Source organism: Muntiacus reevesi, chromosome 9, assembly GCF_963930625.1.
Source record: "Muntiacus reevesi chromosome 9, mMunRee1.1, whole genome shotgun sequence".
Taxonomy (NCBI): domain Eukaryota; kingdom Metazoa; phylum Chordata; class Mammalia; order Artiodactyla; family Cervidae; genus Muntiacus; species Muntiacus reevesi.
The window spans coordinates 7,215,640-7,230,637 of NC_089257.1; the positions used below are offsets into that span (position 1 = coordinate 7,215,640).

General features: G+C 35.6%; 1 protein-coding gene across 1 annotated transcript; it reads right to left on the reverse strand.

Moving 5' to 3' along the window:
- Positions 1 to 7,176: 7,176 nt before the first annotated feature.
- On the reverse strand, positions 7,177 to 8,226 carry LOC136175417 (olfactory receptor 5T1-like; the record flags this gene model as incomplete). Its single annotated transcript, XM_065945718.1, has 1 exon — positions 7,177 to 8,226. A coding segment is annotated over one exon (1,050 nt), but the record flags the coding sequence as incomplete, so codon positions are not given.
- Positions 8,227 to 14,998: the final 6,772 nt, after the last annotated feature.

Below are 14,998 nucleotides of genomic sequence, written 5' to 3' on the forward strand. Positions count from 1 at the left end.
TGGGCTGGTGATCTGTTTCACTATAGATAATATTAGAACTGATTATATCCAGCAAATATTACTCTAAGAGATAGAGCCTGAAAACAAAAAGTATAGATTCCAAATTTTTAACAAAATAGCCACATTCTGGAAAACTAAAATCAAATAATCTCCTCCACTCTCATATACTGAGAAAACATGTAGCACTTAACATCTGTGAAAAAATACTACAAACACCACTCTTGAAGGAAAGATGTGATAGCAGTTACCACGTGTTATTAAGTGGCTACTAGGTGTTGCTGGCTCAGATGGTAAAAGCGTCTGCCTACAATGCGGGAGACCTGGGTTCGATCCCTGGGTCGGGAAGATCCCCTCGAGAAGGAAATAGCTACCCCATCCAGTACTCTTGCCTGGAAGATCCCATGGACGGAGCACCTGGTGGACTGCAGTTCACGGGGTTGCAAAGAGTCGGACACAACTGAGCAACTTCACTTTCACTTTCAGGTGTTAGAACTTTTGTGTACTTCATCTTATGTGACCTGCATAGCGACCTGCAGTTAATAATCCAGCATCTTATACAGGAGAAACCTAAGGACCAGCTAGACCCATGGGTTAGTCAAGTTTACATAATAAGCTACTAGCAGAGTCAGGATTCAGATTCAGGAGTCTCTGTTGCGCGTGTTAAGCTATTCCAACTTGACCATATTGCATACTCTTTGCGATATGCCATAGTTCTGGGAATGACATACCCCAGAAATAGTGCCAAGTAATATCGTCACATATGTGAATTCATTTATACAAATGACCCCTTAGTTTAGGGATCAGGGCATTAAAGCAAAACAAAACAAAAACTAGAAGTAGTTTTTAGAGCAATTAACTGACTAGCAAAATAGATTTCAAACTTATTTCTATCCCTCCATGAGAAAACCATCTTAATCTCCAAATGGCACTTACCAAGTTGCTGGTCGATAGTTAACTATCTCTCCATTTAATATTTTGTCTTGTTTAAATCAACCTTTTGTTTCTACCATCCTCCTTTTGTTATCTTCCATTGAGGAAATTAATGTTCTAATCTATAGTTCTATACACCTAATTATAGTAAGAGTGGGTTCTACTTCTCTAAAATGTTCCCTGGAGTTCTTAAAGCTTCTAAAATGTTTTATAAGTGATGAAAAACCTTTCCTCTTACCTGTGGAAATTAATTGCTCAGTTATGGTATATATGAATACTAGGCATTAGGAGTCTTACATCAGATTGCCAAGCTCTTCTTGAAATCCACAGGGAAACCCGAAGGAGTAAACACACTAATTCTCTTCTGGGACGGAAAGTAACCACCTTATCTGGTTATTTCCCCCCATAGTAAATGAGTGGCTGGTTCTGTAGCAATGAACTCTTATTACAGATAAAATTCAATAAGTGCAGTGGGCCTCTGAATAAAATGACCCCTCAGTGGAAAAAAGCTATTCATAGAATTGGAAATTAAATCTAATGATATAGGACATAGTCCTCATTCTGACACTAAATACCTATGGACCAGGAAATATAACCTTTATCTCCCAGAAGTATATGGCATTACTTCTCTCAAAATTCTTTACATACACATAATGAATTTTTGTGAAAACATAAGCTATGGAAGAATTCATAATCATTTAGTGATGATTATTATAGTTACTTAAACTTAAACGTGCTACATTTCTGAATATTATGAGAGACAAATTGTTTAAATAAACAGTTTAGATATATTAAATTTTAGTGCATAGTTTCATGGAAGAGGTAAGATATAAATATATGAATAGGTAGTTTGACAGGGGACATGGTACTGTATACAGATAACTTTAATATTCTGTGTAGTAGAACCTTTTAAATTAGAGATATGGGCAGATAAATTCCAAGCTTTTTGAGTTGCATGGAGACTTGTGTTTTGGAGCGTGCCATATACCATTCCATAAATTAGTACCTAGCAGTGCATTTAAATTGTTTTCAAACAATTGTGAAGCAATACATACTTGCTTCCAGTCTCCATTCAGAGATTCTAAATCAGTAATTAAGTAGTGCCGGTGATAGAGTCCGAGGACTAAACCAAAGAGAGAAAAAGGAAGAGAAAAGCAAAGAAAAGAATGAAAAGAAGCAGGAAGGGAAACAAAGGAGGGAAGAAAGGAGAAAAGGAAGGAAGAAAGAAGGGAGGAATTTTGTAAACAGTCCAACTGTGAACACAGGCTCTACTAATTAAATGCAACCCCAAAAGATCTTTATATTCAGTGGAATCCTACTTAAAATTAAACAAACATTTTTACAGAAAAGACAAGGTAATAAAATATAATTTTTATGAAAATGTAAAGGAGTTAAAGTATTCAAAACATTTTTGAAAATGTTGGAGACCTCACATAATTTCGAGATTTAACACAAACCTAAAATAACCAAGATATTGTGGTACTAATGAGACAGGCAGACATGTAAGTCTGCAACAAAATAGACTTTTCAGAAATAAATTGATTCAGTATAGTCAACTGATTTTTGACAAAGTTGTTAAGGAAAATACATACAAGAAGAATAACCCTTTTTCAAAATAATGATGCTGAATATGGATAATAGCTTAAAAGAATACTAAATCTTAACAATATGAAAATAAAATGATTAACAGTACAGCATGGATATAGAGTACAGATACTTTATCATAGAAGATACACAGATGGAAGCTTTAATTAAAAAAAAATGCTCAACACCATTTGCAATTAGGGAAATATAATTTAAAATCACCATGTTGAAAGTAAAATAAAATCACTGTGTTATCCCATATACATATTAGAATGACTAGAATATAATAGTAAATGGCAATGAAAATGCTCACAAGGATGCTATGTAACTGGAGATCTCATCCATTGCTGACAGGAAGCAAAGTGGAGCAGTCACTTCAAATAATAATCAGACAGTATCTTATGAAATGAAACATACACTTAGCGTATGACCCAGAAATCATCTTAGGAAATCCTACCGGTGGGAGAGGGGGGAGGGCCTGGTGGACTACAGTCCATAGAGCTGCAACGAGCTGGACATGACTGAAGTGACTTGGCATGCATGGCAGCCAACACAGGAGCATACCACATTCTGTTTTGAAATAAAAGACAATTTTTAAAAAACAGCTCCTGAAACTATTCTATTTAAGCATTGAAAAATAAATTAAAAAGTAAAATCTAATCCAAAGACAAAGAAAGAAAGAAAGAAAAATACAGAAATATTGGTATTGTTATAATGATCTGCTTTACTAAATCATGTGGGATGCACTGACATGGTATTCACTGAAAAATTCATATTCAAATTAAGAAATTAGAAATCAACAGCAAAATAAACTAATAGAATTATAAAAGTTAAAAGCAAAACATTCAGGCTCTACTACAAAGCCACAGTCATCAAAACAGTATGGTACTGGCACAAAGACAGAAATATAGATCAATGGAACAGAATAGAAAGCCCAGAGATAAATCCACGAACCTATGGACACCTTATCTTCGAAAAAGGAGGCAAGAATATACAATGGAAAAAAGACAACCTCTTTAACAAGTCGTGCTGGGAAAACTGGTCAACCACTTGTAAAAGAATGAAACTAGAACACTTTCTAATACCATACACAAAATGGATTAAATATCTAAATGTAAGACCAGAAACTATAAAACTCCTAGAGGAGAACATAGGCAAAGCAATCTCCGACATAAATCACAGCAAGATCCTCTATGACACACCTCCCAGAATATTGGAAATAAAAGCAAAAATAAACAAATGGGACCTAATGAAACTTAAAAGCTCTTGCACAACAAAGGAAACTATAAGCAAGGTGAAAAAACAGCCCTCAGAATGGGAGAAAATCATAGCAAATGAAGCAACAGACAAAGGATTAATCTCAAACATATACAAGCAACTCCTGCAGTGCAATTCCAGGAAAATAAATGAACCAAACAAAAAATGGGCCAAAGAACTAAACAGACATTTCTCCAAGGAAGACATACAGGTGGCTAACAAACACATGAAAAGATGCTCAACATCGCTCATTATCAGAGAAATGCAAATCAAAACCACAATGAGGTACCACTACACACCAGTCAGGATGGCTACTATCCAAAAGGCTAAAAGCAATAAATGCTGAAGAGGATGTGGAGAAAAGGGAGTCCTCTTACACTGTTGGTAGGAATGCAAACGAGTACAGCCACTATGGAGAACAGTGTGGAGATTCCTTAAAGAACTGGAAATAGAACTGCCATATGATCCAGTAAACCCACTGCTGGGCATACACACCAAGGAAACCAGATCTGAAAGAGACACGTGCACCCCAATGTTCATCGCAGCACTGTTTATAATAGCCAGGACATGGAAGCAACCTAGATGCCCATCAGCAGAAGAGTGGATAAGGAAGCTGTGGTACATATACACCATGGAATATTACTCAGCCATTAAAAAGAATGCATTTGAATCAGTTCTAATGAGATGGATGAAACTGGAGCCCATTATACAGAGTGAAGTAAGCCAGAAAGATAAAGACCAATACAGTATAGTAACACATATATATGGAATTTAAAAAGATGGTAATGCTAATGTTACGTGCAAAACAGAAAAAGAGAGACTGATGTATAGAACAGACTTTTGGACTCTGTGGGAGCAGGCGAGGGTGGGATGTTTCTAGAGAACAGCATCAAAACATGTATATTATCTATGGTGAAACAGATCACCAGCCCAGGTTGGATGCATGAGACAAGTGCTCGGGCCTGGTGCACTGGGAAGACCCAGAGGGATCAGGTAGAGAGGGAGTGGGAGGGGAGATCGGGATGGGGAATACATGTAATTCCATGGCTGATTCATGTCAATGTGTGACAAAACCCACTACAATATTGTAAAGTAATTAGCCTCCAACTAATAAAAATAAATGAAAAAAATTTATTGCAGTATAGTTGATTTACAATATTCTGGTTGTTTCAGCTATACAGCAAAGTGAATCTATTAGCAGTTCAGTTCAGTTCAGTGGCTCAGTCGTGTCCTACTCCTTACGACCCCATGAATCGCAGCACGCCAGGCCTCCCTGTCCATCACCAACTGCTGGAGTCTAACCAAACCCATGTCCATTGAGTCGGTGATGTCATCCAGCCATCTCATCCTCTATTGTCCCCTTGTCATCCTGCCTTCAATCTTTCCTAGCATCAGGATCTTTACAAATGAGTCACCTTTTCGCATCAGGTGGCCAAAGGATTGGAGTTTCAGCTTTAACATCAGTCCTACCAATGAACACCCAGGACTGATCTCCTCTAGGATTGACTGGTTCGATCTCCTTGCAGTCCAAGGGACTCTCAAGAGTCTTCTCCAACACCACAGTTCAAAAGCATCAATTCTTCAGCGCTCAGTTTTCTTTTCAGTCCAACTCTCACATCCATACATGACTACTGGGAAAACCATAGCCTTGACCAGACGGACCTTTGTTGGCAAAGCAATGTCTCTGCTTCTCAATATGCTGTCTAGGTTGTCATAACTTTCCTTCCAAGGAGTAAGAGTCTTTTTAATTTCATGTCTGCCGTCACCATCTGCAGTGATTTTGGAGCCCAGAAAAATAAAATCAGCCACTATTTCCAACGTTTCCCCATCTATTTGCCATGAAGTGATGGGACCGGATGCCATGATCTTAGTTTTCTGAATATTGAGCTTTAAGCCAACTTTTTCACTCTCCTCTTTCACCTTCATCAAGAGGCTCTTGAGTTCTTCACTTTCGGCCATAAGGGGGGTGCCATCTGCATATCTGAGGTTACTGATACTTCTCCCAGCAATCTTGATTCCAGCCTGTGCTTCCTCCAGCCCAGCGTTTCTCATGATGTACTCTGCATATAAGTTAAATAAGCAAGGTGACGATATACAGCCTTGATGTACTCTTTTTCCTATTTGGAACCAGTCTGTTGTTTCATGTCCAGTTCTAACTGTTGCTTTCTGACCTGCATAGAGGTTTCTCATGAGGCAGGTTAGGTGGTCTGGTATTCCCATCTCTTTCAGAATTTTCCAGAGTTTATTGTGATCCACACAGTCAAAGGCTTTGGCATAGTCAATGAAGCAGAAATAGATGTTTTATTGTGAAAAAAGGGAAGCAAAAGGCAAAGCAGAAAAAGAAAAATATACCCATTTGAATGCAGAATTCCAACAAATAGCAAGGAGAGATAAGAAAGCCTTCCTCAGTGATCAATGCAAAGAAATAGAGGAAAACAACAGAATGAGAAAAAATAGAGATCTCTTCAAGAAAATTAGAGATACCAAGGGAACATTTCACTCAAAGATGGGCTCGATAAAGGACAGAAATGGTAGGGACGCAACAGAAGCAAAAGATATTAAGAAGAGGTGGCAAGAATACACAGAGGAACTGTACAAAAAAGATCTTCACAACCCAGATAATCACGACAGTGTGATCACTTGACTAGAGCCAGACATCCTGGAATGTTAAGAAAATGGGCCTTAGGAAGCATCGTTAGGAACAAAGCTAGTGGAGATGATGGAATTCCAGTTGAGTTGTTTCAAATCCTAAAAGATGATGCTGTGGAAGTGCTGCACTCAATATGCCAGCAAATGTGGAAAACTCAGCAGTGGCTTCAGGGCTGTAAAAGCTCAGTTTTCATCCTAATCCCAAAGAAAGGCAGTGCCAAATAATGCTCCAACTACTGCACAATTGCACTCATCTCACACGTTAGTAAAGTAATGCTTAAAATTCTCCAAGCCAGGCTTCGGCAGTACGTGAAACCTGAACTTCCAGATGTTCAAGCTTGTTTTAGAAAAGGCAGAGGAACCAGAGATCAAATTGGCAACATCCGATGGATCATCGAAAAAGCAAGAGAGTTCCAGAAATTAACAACCAGTATCTATATATGCATATGTGTGTATGTGTGTATACATATGTATGTGTTTGTCTGTAGATGCATACATGTATATATACATAAAATCTTCATATGAATATGATAATAAAATACATATTACATACCCATGTTATGTGGAGATAGATGTATATAGATGTCACAGTTTCCTGTATGTGCAAAAACTGCATATGTGGTGGGTTGACTATAATCTTTATTTTATACATCTAAGAATACCAGGTATACACAAATAAACTAATAGAAAATATTTTAATTATAATTTTGATTTTAAAACAATAAACATCAGTCTTAATTTATTTCAATTTAATGTTTAGTGTGAAAAATATACTTTGTTGATAAACCAATTTTTCCCAGACACTTTCTTCATTGCCTCTTTGACATCTTTGTTCCTCAAACTATAGATGATGGGATTCAACATGGGGATTATGATGGTGTAAAATACAGACACGATCATGTCATGATCCAAGGCGTAACTGGAAGTGGGTCTCACGTACATAAAGAGAACCGTGCCATGAAAAATGGACACTCCGGTTAAGTGAGAGCCACATGTAGAAAAGACTTTCCTTCTCCCTTCAGCAGAACGCATCCTCAGAATGGCCAACAGGATGAAACCATAGGAGATCAGAACAATCAATATGGTGGATATCTCAATAGAGCCTGCAAAATAGAAAACTAGAAGCTGGTTCATGCGAGTATCAGAGCAAGAAATAGCGAGGAGGGGAGGGATGTCACAGAAGACATGTCTGATTTCATTGGAGGCACAGAAGGAGAGGCTGAAAGTAGCCACTGTGTGCAAAGTAGCATGCAAGATGCCAACAGCATAGCAGGAAATTATAAGTGGCACATAGACCCTGGGTGACATTTTAACTAGATACAGGAGAGGGTTGTAGATGGCGACATAGCGATCATAGGCCATTGCGGCCAAGATGAAGCACTCTGTGGTCCCACAAGTAAGAAAGAGAAACATCTGTGTGGCACATCCAAGAAAGGAAATGGCTTTATTCTCTGATAGGAAATTGATCAGCATTTTGGGTGTGATAACAGAAGAATAGCAGGCATCCAATAATGATAATGCTGTCAGAAAATAGTACATGGGGTTGTGGAGCCGGGAATCCATAATGACCAAGAAAACCAACCCCAAATTCCCGATCATTGTAAAAAGATAGATTGCTAGAAATAGTAAAAATAGAAAGATTTGCCTCTTAAAATCATCTGTAAAGTCCATCAGTATGAACATGGTGACCTCAGTCCTATTTTTTATCTGAATCCTGTATAAATCTAAATCTGATGGTGACCCTGACGTCTCAGTTTTCATTTTTAAGTTCCAAAAGCAATATATGGCAAAAATAGAGTCCACCAATTATATCCTCACGTCTGTTTCTTAGAAATCCTTCTCAGTGAGGGAATAGTCCAGTGATTAAAAGTTGAGTCCAAGTGGATGCTTACTCTGTAAAAATAAATTAAAAATAAATAATTTTTAAAAATTAATAATTTTTCATGGTTTATATGTTTTAACTTCCAATCTATTTTCTGTTAAACTTATGACTGCTCACTTTCATATTATGTCATCTAAAAATTCACAAAGACAAATGAATATAGCAGTTTTTAATCCCAAAATTATTATAGTAGAAAATACACATCTGAGTGCTAATCCCAGATTTTCTACAACATGCATGAAGTTTACAGTTTGTAAAATGTGAACAAATACATTGACATCAGAAGATAGTATTAAATTTAAATTTTAAAAGCCAATGTGAAAATTACTTAACTTTTTCATGTCCCCAGGTTACTAGGAAATGGGATTATTATTATTGTTGTGATATCACTTAGTCATGTCCAACTGTTTGCAGCCCCATGGACTGCAGCCCGCCAGGCTCCTCCGTCTAGGCAGGAAGACTGGAGTGGGTGGTGGTCATTCCCTTCAGGGAATCTTCCTGGCCCAGTGGCCGAACCTGGTTTTCCTGCATTGCAGGCAGATTCTTTATACTCTGAGTCACCAGGGAAGCCCAAGCAGATCCACTTGTACCAGAAGTGAGGCTCGAACCCACAAGGATATAAATCCATTGGATCTTAAGTCCAGCGCCTTAACCACTTGGGCATTCTGGTACCTGAATATTTTATAATTATATAAGATACAGTCATCCCTAGGTGGGGGATGAAATGAAAGAGGCATACCCATACCCAAATGAAAGAGGCACAAGTTCTTTATATAAAATGGGGAGACATTTACAATATAAGCAACACACCTCTTCTCACACACTTGAACCCATCTATAGATTACTTATAAAAGCTAATATAATGTGCATGTTGTCTAAAAGGTTGTGAATACAATTTAAATGCTTTTAAAACAGTTGTTGATGTGCTGCAAATTTGTTTTACTTTTTGAACTCTGCAAATTTTTATTTTCACAATACTTTGGATCTGCAGTTGATTGAATCCAGGGAAGTAGAACCCTTGGATATAAGTAGGACTAACTGTAAATATCTCCTGATGACAAATAGTAAAACTCTTTAGAAAAGGTATTGCTAAAAGAAGCACATGACTGTGTAAATCACAACGTGGTATTTTATTATGGCTCATATTTCCCTATGATGTCAGATTGTTGCTTATTCAGTGGAGTATGAAGAAAGCAAAGTGCATAACAAACAAGCAAAATGTTAAAAGGTCATTAGTATCTGTACCTAAAGTCTCCAGCATTGAAGCAATTAGATGTTTCATTTACCGTGTATAGGACCAAGATTTCAGTATCACGACTCTTGGTTTTCTTCAGTGTGCTATAGAGATCGACATTTATTTGAAAGAATGAAAAATCTGCGGTGGGTGGAAATGAGCTGAATTCAGTGACCTACTAATAGCTTATATACTAACATGGAATGCACTATATCTCTGTTATAGTGAGACTTGCATGCATCAAATAGAGAAAGAGCAAATCAGCGTGAAATCACCTTTAGAAGGAAAACAGTCTCATGTCTTCATTTTCCCAGATAGTTCCACCATTCCCTTGAAAATTTTTCTTAAATAATTTTTCAACTATGGAGTTGTCAAATCAAAAAGGAAAACATTACTTAATCCTTAGAGAAATATATATGGTACAAATATAATATATAATTAAATCAAATATTTATCTCTTTTTTAATTCAAAGAACTCACATATTACTCTTGAAAGCACAAATACACACACAAATGTATTATAAAAATTCCAAATTAGTTTGAATGGTTATATCAATAAGGTATCTTATAAAACCATCAAGTTTAATTTAACATTAAAGGTATTAAGCATACTAAATGTATTATTTGACTATTGACAATATAGTCATTTTTAATTCATTATTATCAGTCTTTCTCCTTCAAGAATCCATATATTACACACAAAAATATTGACCAACAAGAATCAGTTTCAAAATAGGAATTAGATAAGAAACACAGTAAAGATAATAAAAATATGAGACAAATTTTGAAGACTACATCGAGATTGTCTAATAAAGAATTGTTAATATATGTTCACTAACCTTCACAAGGGAAACTTTAGCTTTATTTTATTCTAATTTTTATTTAACTGGTGTGTTCGAGACAGCACAGTTATGGAAGACAAAAATTATTGTGTCTAACTCTAGAACCTTAATATTGATCACAGATTTAGCCCCTAATATGATTTAGCCAAAGTAACTCGAGTCTTCAAATGAAAGAATAAAATTGATCAAAATTTTCGTACATATTTTGTTCAACTACATGAACATGGTCTGACAACAGATTTCTTATTTATGAGATGCATTAAAATGCTTTATTAAAGCATCAATTATATGTGAGGATGCATACATGTTAAATATGACTATAATTTGTTTCAAATTTTTTCTTTTTTTTTTTTTTTCATTTAATTAGTTGGAGGCTAATTACTTTACAATATTGTAGTGGTTTTTGCCATACATTGACATGAGTCAGCCATGGATTTACATGTCTTCCCCATCCCGATCCCCCCTCCTGCCTCCCTCCCCACCCCATCCCTCTGGGTCTTCCCAGTGCAGCAGCCCTGAGCACTTGTCTCATGCATCCAACCTGGGCTGGTGATCTGTTTCACCCTTGATAGTATACTTATTTCAATGCTGTTCTCTCAGAACATCTCACCCTCACCTTCTCTCACAGAGTCCCAAAGTCTGTTCTGTACATCTGTGTCTCTTTTTCTGTCCTGCATATAGGGTTATCAAATTTTTTTCTTAACTTGACAGGACAGTTATAAATAAATAGGGAGCTAGGAAATCAAATTTTTGTCAAAGCATTGGATAATAAATGGACCCCAAAGCAAAATCTAAGTAGCTCTTCTTTTAGTTAAGCTTATGTGTTACATGACACTTAATATAAATTAAAAATATCATTCCCATGAAATTAAAGTAGCTGAATTCCATTATTTAATCCTATCAATCATCTTAAAAATTCTCTTTCATTACATTCTGCTGTTGGGCATATCAATAAAATAATAGTATGTTTACTTAAATATCCCGATAATTTTGTACTTTACAACTTTCTCATAAACCTTTATATCTCTGATCTATTTTTTTTTTTGGACTCCATTTTTTAAAAATTTATTTATTCTTTAATTGAAGGATAATTGCTTTGCAGATTTTGTTGTTTTCTATTGAGCTTCAACATGAATCAGCCATAGGTACAAAAGGTGGATTATGAATGAAGGCATATATTATTCTTAATCATACTTCATTAGAGCAATTACCTATTTCATTGTAGAAAAATGAGGAATGATAAACAAAAAGTGTTTCCCAGGTGGTGCTAGTGGTAAAGAATCCACCTGCCAATGCAGGAGATGTGGGTTTGATCCCTGGATCATAAAGATACCCTGGAAATGGCAATCTAATGCAGTACTCTTGCCTTGAAAATTCCATGGACAGAGGAGCCTAGTGGGCCAGATCATGGGGTGGCAAAGAGTCAGACATGACTTAGCACACACAGACAAAAAGTATGAGGTCATTTACTTCATCCAGGATGCCCATCAAACAGGCGATTCTGGCCACTAATTAAGGAAATTAGAACTAATTGTGTTTGCATCTAGCTGATTTCTCTTTGAGAGAAAGAGTCTACATAGCAACCTGCAACAAAATAAATGGGAATTCTTTTATAGATTAGAAAACTGAACGACCAGCTAGACCTATGAACTGAGTAAGCTCACACAGTGAGTTACTAGAGGCATCAAGGCTGAAGTACAAATTTCTCTGTTGCCAGACCCCATGCTATTACCATCAACATATCACAAGCTAACTGTAACATGCCACAATTCTGGAATTGCTATGCTCCTAGAAGTACAAATTAACATTCTTATGTGCGTGAATCTTTTTTAAATCAAGCTTAAGTGGACTATGAAAATAAAATGAAATAAAAATCTTACTGTAGCTTCTAGATTAATCAACTAGTGAAATAAATTTAAAATTAATTTATATCCCCCATGAGAAAAAATAATGATCTTCAAAAGACATATACCCAATGGCTGTTTAATAAATAATTTTCTTTCCATTTAATAATTTCCTAAAGCTTAATTATAGCTATTTATTTATACCTTATTCTGACTGCCGTCTTCCATCTAGGAAATTAAAATTTTTCTAATTTATGGCCACATTGGGCTAAAAATTCAGGGAGTCTTTTTTGTTTCCCCTACTATGTTCTAATAAATTTCCTCACTCAATCCTTAATTCAGTTCTGAATTAACCAGAAAAATTTATCTAAGACTTAAATATTAAGGCATAGAATCTAGTATGAGATTTCAGGTTATCGTTTCTAAAATATCTTGTAATCAATGAAAATCCTTTCATATTACCTGTGAAGATGAACTGAGAGCCCAGTTAAAACATGCTATGAGTATTAAGCATTTGAACTCTTATACCAGAATCTCTGGCTCTTGAAATCTTTAGGGATATCTCGGGACAAAAAACACTAATTCTCTTCTGGGATAGAAAAGTAACAAGATTTTTTTCCCCTCTACTTAGTGATGGAAAAAAAAAAAATGCTTGATTTCAGGAGCAATGAACAACAAAGTTTAATGATTATGTGAATGCACTCTGGCCTCTGGTGTAAAATGATCTCTCAGTGGAAGAAAAATATGTGCAGAATTGGAATGACATCTAATGATATAGGACACGGATCAAGTTCTGATGTTCAATAGCTATGCCACTGGGCTGATGATTTAATTACTCTGAAATCCAATTTCCTCTACTTGGGAATATAACTTGCTTCTACTCTCAAAATTCTGTAAATGATTAGATAACAAAATAATATGAAAATACCTATAATAGACTCATTCTCATTAAATAAAGATTATTATAGATATTTAAATTTTAAAGTGCTACACTATGAAGGGATAGAGAGGTAAAGAGATAAAGTTCATTGGCAATATATAGAGGAGATATATTAGTAAATGAATAAGATTATTGAAGGAGGGATTATAAAGTACACAAAAACAATATTTTATGTAGTAAAATCAAGTTGAATATAATTCAGTTCAGTTCAGTAGCTCAGTTGTATCCGTCCAACTCTTTGCGACCCCATGAATCGCAGCACGCTAGGCCTCCCTGTCCATCACCAACTCCCGGAGTTTACTCAAACCCATGCCCATCGAGTCGCTGATGCCATCCAGCCACCTCATCCTCTGTCGTCCCCTTCTCCTCCTGCCCCCAATCCCTCCCAGCATAAGGGTCTTTTCCAATGAGTCAATTCTTCGCATGAGGTGGTCCAAGTATTGGATTTCAGCTTCAGCATCAGTCTTTCCAATGAACATCCAGGACTGATCTCCTTTAGGATGGGCTGGTTGGATCTCCTTGCATAATTAGGAACATTTAAACAATGAAGAAGTAACTTTCATTTCTGATTGTGACATAGAGGGTCACAGCAAGACATTCTTCCTACTGAAAACACTAGACAAATTTGGATAAAACATTATAAAACTCCTATTTTGAAGGAAACAGATAGTTATGGAAAAAGTAAAAAGTCAATGACAACATCAAAATGAAGGCTCATTATGTCAGAGAGAGACAGTTCACCTGATCATTCACAATTGGGTAACTGATCATCTTTTACAAACAATGCTCAAAAATGCAAAATGGCATAAAATCGTACTTAACGCGTGTTGATTGATTCAAAGGGTAGTTGAAGGTGCCCAGTTCTCCTCCACAGGTTTAGGCATTTGCATTCTCAGGAGTGTAAAAAGTATATTTTCCCAAGAGATTGGTTGGGGAAATATCTTAGACTGCTTTATGTACTAAATGTACACAATATACACTTTTCATTCCTTTTTCTTAAATGCCATTGAGATTTCGTCCCTATTTTTAAATGATGATTTCCCTCCCTTTTCTGTGAACTGTCACTTAAATACTTGGTTCATTTTTCTACTTTTGTTTTATTTTGACTTCCTGATATTTAAGTGGAGGTTATTAATAAAAGCAAAAAGCACTTTAGGTGAGGAATTATATTTTGTCATCTTTATCAAAACATTTCAATTTTACTTTTAGTGTAAGGTTGTACCAATTAGAATCATTTATTTTTGTGGAGATTTTTTTGTAGGTTTTTGCATTCTGCATTCTAATTCTGAGTCAGTTGAGAAAAACTTTCTTCACTTTAACAGTATAGAAACATGTACTTACAACTCTTTCGCTATTTAACTTTCAAAATATGTAAATGTGTTAAACCCTTAGAAGATTTTCCTACTCTATTCTAATGTATTAATAAAAATCCATATTTCTTTCTCAAAGTTTTCTCAGTAGTCCAACAGCAGTTTTTTTTTCTAATGCTCATATTTTGCCAATTTGGTATGCTATTTTTATTATAGGATAAAATTTAATTTCTATCAGAGTTTTTCTCAATATTATTAGTGTATTAATGTGCTTTCCCAGAAAACTACGTAGAAAAATATCAGATTATTTTTCACAACTAAATCTCTGTAGAGTTAAATTTTATTCCTTGTTCATTAACAAGTTGAGTATCTTCCCATTTTTAAACAATTGCTTCCCTCTGTTTTCTGTGAAGTGTTCCTTAAACTATTTGTATCATTTTCTAATTTCATTTTAGACTTTTCCTTGATAACTAAAAAAAAATATATTTTTTTTGTAATGGAAAATAAAAATCTATCTGAGATATGA